At 26.1% G+C, this 17734-nt stretch overlaps 1 protein-coding gene across 1 annotated transcript; it reads left to right on the top strand.

Moving 5' to 3' along the window:
* The first annotated feature begins 977 nt into the window (after window positions 1–977).
* On the top strand, window positions 978–7685 carry LOC126845118 (uncharacterized). The gene is made up of 16 exons (XM_050583676.1): window positions 978–1012; window positions 1091–1120; window positions 1216–1263; window positions 1799–1852; window positions 2286–2315; window positions 2392–2427; window positions 2501–2554; window positions 2928–2957; window positions 3249–3296; window positions 3640–3669; window positions 3898–3927; window positions 5073–5144; window positions 5421–5465; window positions 6090–6152; window positions 6695–6804; window positions 7658–7685. Coding segments are annotated over exons 1-15 (606 nt in total). The 5' UTR covers window positions 978–1011; the 3' UTR covers window positions 6730–6804; window positions 7658–7685.
* The last annotated feature ends 10049 nt before the right edge of the window (window positions 7686–17734 follow it).

Genomic DNA, 17734 nt, shown 5'->3' with positions numbered 1-17734 from the left:
TGCAAGTCGATTTCAGTGATTTTAAAAGGAAGCAATTTTAAACTTTGACCAGCTGCCATAAATTGCTACTTAACCAATAACTCACATCTCTCTCAAGGTTTATTTGATGGTCCATCGAATTAGACATTTATTCAAGGTGTGCTAACGCCTCGGACTACATCCTAATGTACATAGTAAATTTTGACCAACATTCAACTTACACATTTATTCACAGTCGTTACAGATATATAAAGATACATTTTCGATGTCGGTGTCGATTTTTCCGGTTAGTTGTGTTCCAAAGTAAAAATAAATACTATACATTACAATACGGGACAGTCAATAATAAGAAATCGCGACAAAAGTATGCCCCCTTAAATCATAGTGGTTGCCTATACATCTTAGACCGGGCGCTAACAAAATAGTAAATATTATGATAACACATTTTGATAATTATCAAATACAATTATACAAATTACAAACGTATTACTAAATATTATGTCGATGATCAAATATTATACATTACACGTTATAAGTTATATTAGTTTCTATGATTTTGTGTTTTTAAATTATTTTATAGTGTGTTTCAGAAATACATTTGTAAATTAATAACTGTATATAAACTTTATTATAAACTCATTATTTTTTTTAACTTTTTGTTTTTTACAGTCTTAAATCGTAGATGATTATTCCATTTTTTTATTAAAGAATTTATAGTGATATTTAATTTCTTATCTATAAATAAGAATTTACAATTTATACAAATATTAGGAATTATAAGTATGTAACGATTAAGTAACTCAATCATTTTAGTTTTAATGTTACATTTATTTTCTAATAATAAATTCTACCTTTAGAGTCCTTTGTAAAAAAAAAATTTTAAAACCAAAACTTTCTCATCTCGACTACTACGGAAGACCCGAGCCTTATATAAATTGCATTTAAATTTATTAATTTTTCTAGATAAAAATGAAAATTTCCTATGTTTTAATATCATTAATCTGCGTAAATGTTTTGGCAGATATAAGTATAAGTAAGTATTTTATTTATACTTAAGCACACAATGTAGATGAAAATCTAAAAAAAATGAATATTTAACTATTCTTTACAGTGAACTTTATAGAGATGGTTGAAATTTCAAGTGAGTTATATTTTATAATCATATAGACTAACTTTAAGAGTTTTTAAATTTCACTAATTTTATACATACCTATTTTTTTAAAACATTTACTACAGACATACAAATCAAGAAAGCTTCTGAATATAAAGATGATCATATAGAAAGTAAGATAATAATCAATGTACTAATATATAATTGTATTACAATGATTGCCTAGGTGTCAAATTACTTGTAAAAAAAATATAAATTAATTTTTATATTTAAGAGGATGCCGCCCATGCAAATTTATGTTATAATAATACGAGTTTGGCTTTCACGATACAGCGCCTCCAAATATTGTCTTACAAATGAGTTACCTTTATTACCTAAAAGTTATGAAACTTAAAATTGTCTTTAATTTAATATTTTGTAAAAAATTGTCAGCACAAAACTTCTTAATACGTGGGGGGAGTGGCATCTTCAAAATGTGGTAGTTTTATATTTTTCATTGGATCTGTGCACTGTCGCATGTGGGCACGAGCTTTTACTAATAGTTACTATAATTTACTATGAGCACACTTGACTCTAAAAATTGACTATTTACCCTAACAGGGGTAGTTGCCTAATGCATGGTGTAATTGTTTCTAATGATTTTTTTTTATTAATTTTGATTTTATTTGGAACTTTTCTAAACGTCAAACTTGTATTTGTTTGTTCTAGATGGATTGGAGCATGTACTTACAGTCATGATAGATAAAGATCACTATGCAATGAGTAATAATAATTATGTGATATTAAAAATCTTGGTTATAGAAGAAATGTACCTACAGAAAAAACAACAAAAATATATCTTTGACCCTTTCACTGCCACTGTGTTTTACACACTGCTACATGTCACAACTATCGCCATACTGAAAAAGGTTTCGTAATTAATTGATTGTAGCAAAGTAGCACGTCTAAGACAGTGAAAGGGTTAAGGCTAATGTTCAGTGATAATAATCTTATTTCGTCTTATTCTATTCCCTCATGTGATTCAATACTGCCATTGTCATTTCATAAGGTTTCAAACTTATTTAATATTATAGAGCTAGCCATTTTATTTCGAATTTCAACGCACATATTATTTTTTCTTAGCTTTTCTACTCTAGATTATGATAAAATAGAGTATTAAATTCAATACTAACAATTTTTTTATTGCTATTTTCAGTATATTTAAATCAAATGTTCACTGTACCGGGTAATACTTTATTAACATATTTTCACACAGTCGCTTGATAATCAATAAGTAAATACATTTTTCGCTTTAATTTCAGAACATGCAGAAACTCACAATTTTGACGTCCTACAACGTAAATAATTAACACTTTAATATAATACAAAGAATTATATATTGTAAAATATTGGTTTTATTTTCAAATTTAGATTCCATAATGACAGAAGAAGATAGATTGCAATGGGAAATTTTTGAGATAATAGGTGAATATAAAATTATCAGTTTTTTAATAAACAACATTCTAAGGCCAATAATCCTCTTAAAACGTAAATGTAAGCAAACTACAAAAATATTAGATTATTACATATCTTAGGTTTTTCAAACACATTTTTAAACAATTTCGAAGTGTACTGAATATAATTAGGTTCATCAAGGAATAATAGGTCACCAAAAATGTTGTGGAAGACAGAATTAATACAGATAACAAATTTGATTATTATTAAATTCATTGTGAAGTAAGTATTATTTCAAACGTTACTACTTGCTAGAGATAAATTTTATGATAATAAAATATTTTGCATTGACTTATGGATAAATACATCAAACTGAGTTTGAATAACTAAATTATTTTTACAGGTATTCCGGCGGCTGATGATGAAAACCAAAGTAATTACAAAGTTATTCATTAGTAGTAAAAAGAACTTATGATTTGTTTGAACGATCAAATTTTCTTTATACATTAATTTGTGTTTTCTAAAAAACTTAGTATATTAGGTAAATATAAAAATACAAATTGAAAGATAATAATTATTACAGGATAATTCTATATGGTTAACACAATCAATTTATTTTTAGAGAAATTAAATTTTTTTTTGTTTTATTAATTGAAACTGTTATGAATAAATACAACAAACCGGGTTTCATTAACTATATACCTGATTTGCTTTTTTGTTATAGATTGTACACCGCAAGATTATGAAAACAATAATATTTACAAAGATATTCGTTAGTAGTATAAAAGGCGTATTACTTGCTTGATTGATAAAATTTTCTTTTTATATTTTTTGTTTACACAATATTGACCATAAAAGTAATTTTTAAAACACTTAAATTTGGTAGCTAACTAAAAAGAATAGACAAAATAATAAACATAAAAAGATAGATAATTATAAAATTTAGAGTGATGAAGGTATTCATTCAAACGTTGTTAGAGAGTTATTTTATATTATTAATAAGTTTAGCTTCGATTAGTTCGTTTAACTTAGTTTTTTTTTAGAGTGACTGTTGTGGATAAATTCATCAAACCGGGTTTAATTACCTAATAAACTTTTTTTTTCTTAATTTACAGGTATTCCGGCGGCTGATGATGATAACCTAGGTATTTACAAAGTTATTAATTAGTAGTAAAAAGAACTTATGAATTGATTGAACGATCAAATTTTCTTTATACATTATTTTTTTTACACATTATTGACAATTATGTATATTTTAAAAACACATAATTTACTGTTTGGTCAAAGTTATCTCATTTTAATTGAAACTGTTATGGATAAATACAGCAAACCGAGTTCGAATAACTAAATTATTTTTTAAATTATTTTTACAGGTACTCCTATGCCTGCTGATACAACCAAAAGTAATTACAAAGTTAATTACAAACAATTTAGTAAAGTTTAGTTGGGGAGACTTACTGTTATAATAATTTTAACAACTATTATATTTAGAGTAATTTTTGGAACAGCGTTTATCAATTTTTAACATTTTACCACAAAATACCATTTTAACGTAATAGATTGTTGACGTTTTATGTTAACAAATACTAATGACTCGACAGACATAATACGATACTAGTTCTTGTTGTTTGATATACTATCAAGAGCTGGTTGAGTCATAGCACTCATAGCACTAATAACGCTTCATTTATCATTGTACTCTACGCTAATAATTGACATTGGAAACCCCTCACATCTTACCTTTCCGATAGGAAACAATGCACTAAAGCGAACAGAGCGGTTTCTGAACCTTCTACTATCTCCTCAAGCGTCTATCAATGGGACCACCTTAGTCCTCTTTATTTCGTTAGCTCATTAGAGGGACTTTTGCAAACACAAGAAGTTCTTTTTTTTTGTAGACGACATGTTATATATTTTCATTAGTATTGCTTTTTCTGCGGATTATTGAAACCTACAAGCTGAAGTTATTTGATTTCTTGACTGTGCTCATCTCCTTGTTTATTATGGAATTTTTCAGGAGCTATAATTCTCTTCTACATGGTTTATGTACTTCGTAGTATTCCACTGAAACGAGTTTTTTCTATTAAAGATCTTGGCCTCCGCTATATTTTGTGTATACATGGGGTAGCTATCAGGATCTTAAGAGCCATCGGCTTAATGCTAATACTATACTTTGAATTAATTGATTGGTCAAATTAATCTGATTTTTAGAGTGACTGTTATGGATAAATAAAACAAACGGATTAGATTATCTGTATAATTATTTTATATTTTTGTTACAGTTATTCTTAATGACAAAGTCGTTCGTTAGTTATAAACTATAGAAGTTATGACTTGATTGAATGATATAGTTTTCTTTATATAAATTTTTGTTCATCGTGTAAGATATTATTGTTTGACTGACTATTGCACTTGTATATTGTTCTTTGTATGAGATACTTTTGTACATTTGTGAAGAAAATGCGTATTAGTGATTTAAATGTCAAAATAAAACATACATATTATTAAATACTGTATTATAAACCAGTTTATATATAAATTTATGCAGGTAATGGAATTTCGAAAAGGACAACATTTAATAAGGCATTTATATGTCTTAAAAAAAAACTTGGAAAATTTTGTAAATATAAATATACAATTTTAAAGTATTACTTTTTACATAACAGTTTATTTGTACTATATTGATAATTTGTGGGTTTTTTTTAGAGATAATTAAATTTTTTTGTGTAACAGTATTACACATATATTTTAACTTATTTCTTGAGCGGAGGGGGGAATGGGCCTTATCGACTTAAAATCAACACTATATTTGGCATTGATTAATTGAAACTGAGATGAATAAATACAATAGACCGGGTTTAGTTAACTAAAAAATGTTTTACTATTTATTTTACAGGTACTCCTGCGCATGCTGATGAAAACAATAGCATTTACAAAGATGGTAGTAAATATATAATATTGCTTGTTTGAAAGATACAATTTGCTTATCAAATTCTTTTGTTCACACAATAATAACTAAAAAGTTAAATTTTAGTTGGGGAGCCTTAATAACATTTTACCACTATTATATTTAGGGTATTATTTTGATCGGCGTGTATCAATTTTTATGAATACACTTATGCTCAAGAAGCGGTTTCTGATCCTTGTATTACGACATAAACATTTTTTTAGTATTACCTTATCAGTGGATGGTTGCCTACTACATATTAAACTTAGGTTTTTTCTGTATTTGGCTCATCTCCATGGTCTGGCACTGTATGTTGAAAAATGTCATATTTTGTCATTTTCCTGGAACCGTATTCCGCTGCTGCACGATTTCTTTCTTCATGGTCTTCAACTCCATCGAGTTTTTTCTATTAATGATCTTAACACCCTATGTACGCCTTCTCTACATTTTAGAGATCACTTAAACGCGGTAGCTAAAAAGGCTTTAAAAGTCATAGGTTTTGTGTTAATATTATACTTTGCATTCATTAATTGGTCAAATGATTCTCATTTTTAGAGTTACTGCTATGGATACATACAACATCACGGTTTGACTAACTATATAATTTATTTGTTATAGGAAATTATGTTACAGGTAGTACTGTGCATGATGATGAATACAATCGAATTTACAAAGCTACTAGTTAGTAGTAATCAGAACTTATGGCTTATTTGAAAGATAAAATTTACTTTATATTTTATTATGTTGTTCCCATAACAATTTACTATAAGTTGGGGAGACTTGTTTTAAGGGTTCTAGAATGAAATAGTAATTTTTGCAACCTTACCAAACTTAGAACCAGATAAAAATGGAACGAATACATAATACATTTTCAACATACGCGCCTTTTTAATAAAATCTTATCTCTATTTTATTTGTTCACCCCTTCTAGGCTCCATCAATTTTAGGCTTCATCCTGATATTCCAGTTATCAAATTGTTGTTCGTTCCTTTCCTCTGATTGTACTAATTAGGGCATTAAATTTTAAAAATAAAACAAATAATTACGAAACTATTAATCTTTTCAAACCAGTTTTTCATATAAATATTTATGCAGGTACCGAAACTAATAATTACCATAATTTTTTGCGTTCCTTCCCACTCTGATTGTACTTATTAGGGTGTTAAATTAAAAAAATCAAAATACATACGATTATATTAATAAATATTATATTTTCAAATCAGCTATTTATACACTTATGCAGATACTGAAACTTTAAAATTGACCGAACTTGGAAAGGCGAGAAGAGGTCTTACTGGAGATGCTATTATAAATGTGCTTACCAAAAAATTAGGTGATTATAAATAAAAAGATTTTATATTATTTATTATTTAATAACATTTATTTTTACAGCATGATTCATTTTAAATAACACAGTATTTTATAGACTACTTAACACAACTTAAAAAAATTTAATTTTTTGTTTTTTTTATAATTTCTACAAATATACTCAATATTTATTATAAAATTTGAAATTTCAGCTCTTTTTTTTTCTTATCGTGTTTATAGTGACCCCTGTTTGAAATTTTCATATGTAAAATTTTTCAGCTTTCTAAAAAAAAATTTTAATAATTTTAAAATTTTGGACAACACAAAAAATTTACCTTTATAAATTACCAACTCATTTTTAATAACTATTAATACAAAAAAAAGTATATTTTTTTTTTAATTCTGAGATTTTTTACATTTATACATGTTTTATATAATTGTATTACTTATTTCATTTACGTTTAATAATTGTGTCAAATTAATTAGCATCAATTGCACAAATAAGAAAAATAGTGGCTAATAATTGTTAATTTTGGCAATTTTTAACAACTGTATTGTGTTTTTTTAGCTTATATCACCTCGGTTGACAAGAAGTATCCTGATTACACATTAAATGTACAATTTTTCAGCTTTCTAAAGAAAATTCTTAAATTTTGGGCAACAAAAAAAAACATATTTATAAATTATAAGCTCATTTTTATTGACTGTAAAAACTTATAATTTTTTCAGAAAGCTGAGATTTTTACTATTATACATAGTAAATATATTTGTTTAACTTGTTGTATTTACGTTTAGTAATTATGTCTTACACTGAAAGGAATGCAGTGGCTTATAGGTTTAATTTGGTTATTTTTAACAACTGTTTTTTGATTTTTTAGCTGAAAACACCTCGATTGATGAAGTTGACAAGGAGCATTCTGTTCATAGGATTTGTATTTTGATAGCAATGTGGGTTAGTCTAAAAATGTCTTCAAACACGTATTATTATTTAGAACACAATGATGATGTATGTGTAGTAGTACTAAAAGAGGGTAAAGACGAACTTGTTGTAAAATACAGATCGTTTCAAGGCGAATATTGGCAAGTAAATGCCTTTGACATTGATATTACAAAAAAAGAACTAAATGTACAACTACGTGAAGATATCAGTACTCCGCTTGAGTTAAGTAGCCAAAATTAATAGAAATCAAACGTTTATATCTTTTAAAATTATATATATATATAAATAATTAATGTTTGCTTATTGCACTAAATTAGTTTATTTGATATATATTTATTTATTGTTATTATTATGTAGTATTGATGTTTCACTATTATTAGTATTGCCATTGTTATCATTATAATTATCAGTCGATTGTTATATGCAAAATAAAATAAATAAATTATAAAATAAACGCTTTTGTTCACGATTTTAAACACATTTGTTGCGAATTATTATTGATATTATGGCGATCAACCTTATCGTGTCTACCCTAATACAACAAAATAATTTTTAAGCACATAATTGTCATTAGGTACAATGTTTTTGTTGATATTTGTATATTGACATATGTATTTTTTATCTGTGAACATCCGTTATTTTTCTCTAAAACATAAAAATCAAATCTAAATGAACGTTTTTTTAATAATGTACTCTATAAGGTATTGATGTAAGAGGACCAATCTAATGAAATACTACTACTAGGTAATACTCACTCACATATAATACTTTCTTACTGTGTTTGGACTATACTGGTTTGACCCTACTATCCACAGATTCACATTGTAGTGTTTATGTTATTCTATCAATTGAATATCGTACACATATTATATTTTGTAAGTCTTCGTTTTTTTTTCATAACCTAAATATAAAATCTAAATTAACGTTTAGTAAATTTTTGATATTATGCTCAAAATGTAATTGATATTAGCGGACAAATTTAATGAAATTTTTTTGTTTTTAATGACAATGATTTAACAATGACATTAATTCTACAATTCATCAAACTATGATATTTTTAAACTTTCTTAAACATAAGCCCGAAAATTTATTTAAAAATAAATGGTTGAACTTTAAATACTTTAATTGATGGGTAGCCCTTTGAGTAGTGAAAATCGATTATAATATATTCAGGAGTTTTGAATTTTTTTGTTGTCTGGGTAATTATGATTTAAATTTATAGATACAAAACAATATTCACTTTAGGAAATTCATTTTAAAACTAAGTTATTGATTGTTCAGACTTTTCTATGGATAGAATGGTTGCGGCCAATGGAGGGTGTGAGAGCAAGAACTTAGAATAGGATATTAGTATTAAATGAGTAGGAAGAAACGCGAAAAGATTTTGTACAAATTATATAGTTAAAGCAGTTTGTTATATTTATCCATTACAGTTCCAATTAATTAATGCTAAAATTTTAATACCTGCATAAATATAAGTATCAAAAACTGGTTTAAAAATATAACATTTATTAATATGTTCGTATTTTTTTTTATACTTTAAAATGTAACGCCCTAATGAGTACAAGTAGAGTGGGAGGAAACGTGAAAAGATATGGTGATTAAAATATCAGGGGCATTAATAGAACCTATAATTTATATATAACCTGGTTATTAAATAAAAGTGTTAATATATTTGTATTTATGTTTTATTTTGAAAATATCGCATACAAAGTACAATATATGAAGTACAATAAAATAGGAAGTATGATAAGTTAGTAGTATATAGAACTTTTGGCTTTTTTAAATGATAAAATTTGCTTTATATATACTTTTGTTCTCTCAAAAATTTTAATTAAGTAAACTTGAAGTTGGGAAGAATTCTTTTAAGAGTTCTCGATTATGAAATAGTCATTTGGCACCCTTTTCAAACAAACGTCCATATAAGAATTGAGTAAATACAGAATACACTTTTAGTACTTTTGTCATAAAAATACAGCAGCCTCTTTACGAATACAATGCTTCCCGCATTTTCCTTAACTTCTTACCTTGACTGATCTTTAGACCAACGCAGATCTCTATTCTATTTAAACACCCCTTTTAGGCTCTATCAATGAACCTGATATTCTAATAACTATATCTTTTTACGTTTCTTCCCACTCTGTTAGTACTCATTGAGGCGTTAAATTTTAAAATGACAAAATAAATACGAATATATTAATAAATATTATATTTTCAAACCAGTTATTCATAAACAAATCTATGCAGGTGATGAAATTGAAAGTTTGACCCAACTTGGACAGGCGAGAAGAGAACTTACTGGAAAAGCTATTATAAATGTACTTACCCAAAAATTGGTGATTATAATAAATATAGTTTTAATATTTTTTCTCTTTTAATAACATACAATTTTTAAAAGGTTATTCATTATAAATAACAAGATCAATTTTTTTTAAACTATTAGAAAATTTGCGTTTTTTTTGTGACGCGTTATGAAACTATTAAAAATTTACTTACCCAAAAATTAGGTGATTATAATCACCTAAAACATAGAGTTGAACATTAAAATATAGAGTTTTAATGTTATTTATGATTTAGTAAAATCAATTTTTACAGGGTTATTCTTTATAAGCAACACGATCAATTTTTTTTAAATTAATTTAAAATTAAAAAAATTATTGAAACTTGAGTGGGGCATTATATATATACTATTTACATTTAATTTAAAATTTGTTTTTTTTAGATACGTTAATTTTGTTTATTTTACAATATTCCACATTTAAAATTTCTTCTCAAGCTCTAGAAACAATTTACAATAATTAATTATTAATTAACAAATTAGAAATAAATAATTTTCTGAAAATGTTGAATGGTTGACAACTAGTTTTGGATAATTACTTTTTTAGTTGTTTTACTGAAGTTTAAAATTTAGGAAGGGAGGTGGGTAGGAATGCCGTAGAGTAATGCTTGTAGATTACATTAATAATCTAGGTCATTTGTTATAAATAACACAATCAATTTGTTTTGAACTAATAGAAAATATGTAGATTTGATTTTTTACAATAATTTATACTTAAATTTTCTTTTAGATCTATAGCAACAAGAATACATTTTTGGAAATGTTAACTGGTCTAGATTTGGATAATAAGTTTTGAATTAATTTTTGCTCCCTTCTGTTCTGGGACATAATAATTATCCTCAAATAGTTATCGACCACTCAAAATTATCTTATTTTTACTCATAATTATTTCAACTTTTTTGATTACTGGGACCCCGGTTTAATATTTACACATCATATATAAAAATGTTCAGCTTTCTAAAATTGTTTTTTTAAGAAATCTTAAATTTTGGAGAACACGTAAAAATACCTTTATGAATTATAAAATCAATTTTAATGTCTGTTACACAAAAAAAATCATAATTTTTTTCAAAAAGCTGATATTTTATGTAAATTAAAAATAATTGTATAACTTGTTTTATTTACGTTTAGTAATTGAGTCTTGCACTATAAAGCAAAATAGTGACTATTAAGCTATATGTAGCAATTTTTAACAACTATTTTCTTTTTTTTTTAGCTGAAGTCGTTCCAGTTGATAAATACATCTTGTCTGTTCGTAAAATTTGTACTTTGATAGCAATGTGGATTAGTTTAAAAACAACTGTATTAACGATTACCAATGGTGTAGGTTAGGTTAGGTTAGGTTACATAACATTTATTTTAAAATAGCTATATTACAGAGTGATTAACTTAGTGAAACAATCGAATTTTTTTTTTCCATAAAGTTTTCTTATCACAATGTGATCTCTAATTCTTCCAATTTTTTTTTTTTAATTTAGCACTCTTCTAAACTTAAACGGCGATGCATAAAGTTCATTAACTGTTTTAATTGTGAATAATGTACTAAAAATGTGGAACTGGTCGATAACCAGTTTTGGAGATAATCTATGTGCCTAAAACCGAAGAGTAATTGCAGCAATTTTTTAGTGTCCAAATTTTGATTTGTATTCCAACTACCAATATGTTTCTAAAATATAATTCTTTTATTTATTGTGTAATTATTAATTGCAACTATAATATTAACTTGAAATCAGAATAAATACAGTATAAGTGTTCGCTATAACTTTTGTAAAGTAGAGTTCTACTTTGCATGCTTGTTTGTTGAAACATATAAAAAAAATAATAAAAAAAATAATCGTTTCAAAAAACAACTTGATATCTGAGAAAATATAAAAACAGTGAAAAAAAACCTCCAATCGCATCTATGACTCATAGGCTATGAAGCATGCGTTATTGAAATTCAGGTCAGAGTCTCAACGGAAAATAATGTTATAGGTATTCAATAAAAATGTAAATACATTTTAAAAATATAATATTGCTACTGACCCCATAAATGTTTTATTGGATAAGGTGAATGATATAAGGTGCTGATATTTTTAATGTTTTTTCATCTTTATTTTTTAAGTATACCTACTGTTTTTAAGGTTGAATCATTATAGACTAATACAGTTTGTAAAGTAAACGTTACTTTTTTACAGTAAAATTCATAAACATTCGTTAAATTATAAAAGTGTACGATGCATTAAGTTGTTTGTCATTTAATTACATTGCAGTAGTCATTGTAGAAAACAACATGTTCTAAATAAAAAACTAACAACATATAACTGTACAAATTGTGGGAAAATATTGTATTTAGTTTTACAAATGTATCATTAACTTTTGTGTAATTAAGACATTTTAGCTGAAAAAGTTGAATATGTTATCATTTGTGTATGTTTGAACTATACATGTTCTTGCATTGTAGAACCCTGATGTTAGAAAAGTTATTATAGACGAATATTTAAATTTGTATTTCATACATATTATAAATGACGAACCCTACTAATACAATTTTTTTAAAAAATATAGAAATAATAAAAATTAATTAAGGGCATTACGTGGTGCATAGGACAATTAGGCTTTCAGGCGGCACAGGAGAATAGCTGTTGTGTCCGTTAGACAAGCGTTATTTTGAAATTATTTTTATCACTTAAACAATGATATGGAGTGTTTCATTACAGGAGTGTCACAACATTACTACGTTAAATAATTACAGCTGTAATACAATTTTAAATGCGTTAACCTAATTTGAGTTTAATAGATTTAGTAGAATATTAGATATAAATTAATAGATTATAGTAGATTTAGGTATATTGTCCCTAAAGTGTTATAACATGTTTGGTAGGAAATGTAGCCAATTTCTTTTTTTACTTTTTTGGAGTCAGCATGATGTAAATCATGTTCTTAAGTCGTGAGTGAGGCTAGTTTTACTGTCTAGGACGACAATACAAATTGTTTTTGTAAAACCTCGAAGATTCTTATAATATTCAAAGTTTGTAAAACCTACAGGAACTTAGCTATCATTTGTTTACATTACAACAGTCGTTGTGGAAAACAGCTTGGTTATGATAAAAAACAATAATACAATATTGGATTAGAATTTACACGATAAATGATTTTACAAAACTCCTTGAAATAAGTTATAATTATAAAACATTTTTGATTTAGGAAAATGCCATAAATTAACTGTACGTAAATTTAAAAAAAAATAACTTTCTACAAAGCATTTAAACACAAGCATCAAAACAAAATTTGTTACAAAAAATAGTTCGTATTTTCATTTGTTTACACTGCCTTAATCGAAGCAGATAACAATTTATTTTCAATTAAAAATGACTATAATATAGCAATACACATACTTTTGTAAAAATTGACAATTCTTATCACATTAAAATATAAAAGATTTTAATAAACACCAAGTAAATAAATGCTATAATAATTGTATCACTAGATACATCTAAATTTACAATACAAATAAAGTTAAATAGAAAATATAAAAAATATTTTGTTTTATCATTTTTGTACCTAAATGTTTATACCACTTATTTTCTCGCATTTTAGAACCCTGATGTTTTTCGTTTCTAAAATAGGTATTACACAAAGTGACAAGCTATAGTGTGCCCGAGTGCTTTATATATCAATCCATGGATGACACTAATTTATAACATTTTGATATCAATTAAAAACCATTAATTATTGTATTTTTGAACTTTTCTATACAACTATTATAGTATTTTCCCGAAAGTTGAAAAAGTGACTTATTATTTTGTTTTATTTTAGTTATTTTAAAGAAATATCCGTTTTTACTTAATTATATGAAAACGTTTGTGATATAAGGATTAAAAAAATAAAAATCGTACTACGTTTTAAAATAAAACTTGTATTAACTTGTTTTGTAATTGCTTAAATAAACATATAAATCTAGACATGAGGAATAAAATTCCTTATTTATCAAATTATTGCATGTGAATATCTGTTGACACATTTATTTGTATTAGTGTGCACATTCGTTTGCTATCCAATTTTTTTAATTTTAATTACACCTAATTTATTCAGTTATAAGATTTAAACTGGGTGTTTACGATTTTTGTAACAATTTACTTTCTGACAATTTGGCTGCAGTAACAGGCAGACTTTAGTATTTACTTTTTTACTAATAAAATGTTTTTTTGTATTTGTTTGTATTGTTCTACGTATATTACATATTTAAGTTTTTATTATTGTAAATTAAGCTCCTCTGTATGAATTTATGCAAAATCAGAAAAAATTCAAATCAAATACATCAGTATAATAAATACAAACAACTGCAAAACAAAATGTGCTAAGAAAAACACCTCGTTTTCGATAAATAAAAAATAATAAAACCATACAAATTGTTTTTGTAAAACCTCGAAGATTCTTAAAATATTCAAAGTTTGCAAAACCTACAGGAACTTAGCTAACATTTGTTGGAATTACAACAGTCGTTGTGGAAAACAGCTTGCTTTTGATAAACAAATACAATAACAATAACACTGCCTCAATCGAAAAAGACAATAACTTACTTTAAATTAAAAAACCTAAATAAAACAATACAAATTTGTTGTAAAAATTGACAATTCTTATTATGTTAAAACTTAAACAAATTTAACACAAACCAAATAAACAAATGCTCTAATAAATGTATATCAAGACTTTGTACAGGATTGTAAAAGACGTTATGATTGATATTAAAAATGTACAATACAAATAAAGTGAAATACAAAATATTCAAAATATTTGATTTTATTATTTATATACCTTAATGTTTATACAATTATTTTTCTCGCATTTTAGAACCTTGATGGTACAATAATTAAAAATATGTTATTAAATTTGCATTTATTACTTATTACAAATACGAACATGATACTACTACTTTTTCCTAAACATCTTGAAAAAATAAACAAAAAATTACAAATAAAATCTTTACTGATTTATGATACATGAATTTCCTGAAACATTGATTTTAAATTAGTAGGATCTGATTATTATATTTTGTGCTGTAGCCACTAATTACAGTAGGCATAGTGGGGATGGGGAGGTCACAGGTTTACTGGAATTATTATATTTGAGAAAGCTAAAATCACTTTCGAATAAACGCTTCGATGCGAATCAGTAACTAGTATTTTCAAGCCAGTAAAGTCCAAACAAAGTACATTGTAAACCAGCAAAGTTAGAAAGTATTAAAATGAGGTGCTGTATTTGCAAATAAGCATTTTGTTGACTTGTGACCTCTCTGTGCTATCTATGGTTTGATTCCATTATGCCTATACTCCACAGTACTAGTCCTCCAGGATAAAATCACTTTAAAATTAATGAATCGATGCTTATAAAACGTTTATAAAAAAAATGTATTGAAAGTAAAGGATTTGTACCTCATAAAGTCCGTGTCTAATATGCCCCACCGCCTCTACGACGGATTTTGTTTTTGTGAATTCAATAACTGGTTAGTATACATCAAATCCATAGGTAATTAGTACTACAAGACTTCAAACGTTGTTGGTATGCTTTAAATCAGAGATAGATGAATTTTAAATATGTTTGTCTAAGAATAATGAATAAAACCATATTTTATATTTGGTATATTAATTTTATGAATCCATGTTTCATTATATTTTAAATACCATTTTTAAGAAAATAAATCCTGTGGGGGAGTGTAGAATTATTGAAATTTTGATTTGAGGATATTGGTGTATGGGGATATGCCTGCTAAACATTCTATTACAGTTTTGACTTAATTCGACAGTTTTTTATTGAGTTATAGAAAGTTAAAGTTGAAAGTTGCAAAACCGCCAATTCTTTTTGTAGGTTATTTCGGTTCTGGGGTTCAAGAAGTTGACTTTTTTTACTTTTGAACCACCAAAGTTACAAAATCACATATAATTTTGTAGATAAAAATAAACACACATCATAGGAATACCAGTTCGGTATCGATGCTAAAAAACAGCTTTGTAAATAAACTAACAACGTTGCTATAACGCTGAATGTATCCTTGGGCAAAATATCACCTAAAAATTATTCACAGAAAATTGAAACACAGAAAAAATTAACCCCACAAATACCGTCCCCGAGCTCCTAAAATGATTACTTAAGTATTACTGACAAAGTGATCAACTCACAGATATTGAAAATATTGTCATCATATTGTTAATTACCATACATGGGTGTCTATCGAATCTAACCTAATATTAAAAAATAATTTTCAATCAAATAATAATTGTCATTAGTTACAAAGATTTTATCGATACTTGTATATGTATCTGTAAACACTGGACCTTATTTCTCTCTATTTTTGCCTTACTTTATCAAATGATGATATTCTTAACCTTTCTTACACATCAGCCCAAAATTAATTTTTTAATAAAAATTATATATAGATGTTTTAATTTTTGTTGTGGTTTGGTTAAACTTAAAATTTACTACCGCCAAAATTAGTTTTCAGATTTTTTTCCCCTTAAGGAAAAAAGTTTGACCAAAGTCAAATAATGTCCAATTCAGGGTAATGATTTCATCGTGAACCACTGAATATTTCATAGGGTTTAATAAGAATGTGATCTCAACTGTTCATATTATTGTTTTTTACCCCTCACACTTAAAAAGTCAGTCTTAGGTTTACACTTTAATTTTAATAAGGGTTAAACGTTGTATACATAAAAACGATTTGTTTGTTAAACAAGTGTTTTGTGCTATAATCATATATTATATATAACAATTCACACCGTATGCATAGGTACTTGTTGTGTTATTATTCTGAATCACATAAAAACATGTTGTTGCAAACTCAATAGTATCACCATACATTTTTCAGTACTCATATAATTTATATATATACATAAGTTATATTCCGCTTCAGATTAATGTAAACAAAATGAATCCCAGAAATAACGTCACCGAGCTACTAAAATGGTTACTTAAGTATTACTGACAAAGTGATTCACACTGTATGCATTGGTGCTTGTTGGTTTATTATTCTGAGTCACACAAAAACATGTTGATGCAAACTCAGTTATATTCCGCTTTAGATTAATGTAAATATCGAATGTTGCTTGTGTAAATAAATTCGCATAAACAATTTTGAAAAACATTTCTAGATTTTATTTTTTTGGACGACATAATAAAGACCATTCGGCAAGTCGTAAGTAAACCTTTGCAGCAGCCGGTTTGACTATCGTTGCAGTTCTTTAAGTAAGTAATACTACCAAAATGTCAAAAATGGTAAAACTGTAAACTTTTAATATGTTTTAATAAATTTTAATTATTTTTCCGCATTAGACCTTCGATAACATTTAATCATCTATTCCAAGTAATACTATCAGACTTCAAAAGCTGTAAGTACGCTTTCAAACAGAAATAGATGAATTTTAAACACGTTTATCTAATAATAATATACAAAATTATAATTTATTCTTGTTATATTAAACATATAAATCCAAATTTCTTTAAATTTTTTTATTTTAAATCAGTTTTAAAACTAAATACCATTTTTTTAAAAATTAAATCCTGCAGGGAGTGCAGAATTATTTAAATTTGGATTTAAGGATATCTGAGAATAGGGACATGCCTGATAAACATTCTATTAAAATGTTGTCCTAATTCGATAGTTTTCTGCTATTTTATAGAAAGCTAATGTCAAAAGTT

This window comes from Adelges cooleyi, unplaced genomic scaffold (genome assembly GCF_023614345.1).
Source record: "Adelges cooleyi isolate 19-005CV unplaced genomic scaffold, UGA_ACOO_1.1 ACOO_flye_CR_arks_rails_tigmint_CR_PRNA_672, whole genome shotgun sequence".
Lineage (NCBI taxonomy): Eukaryota > Metazoa > Arthropoda > Insecta > Hemiptera > Adelgidae > Adelges > Adelges cooleyi.
The sequence above is the reverse complement of the archived record's forward strand: the minus strand, read 5'-3'. Positions and strand labels throughout refer to the sequence as shown.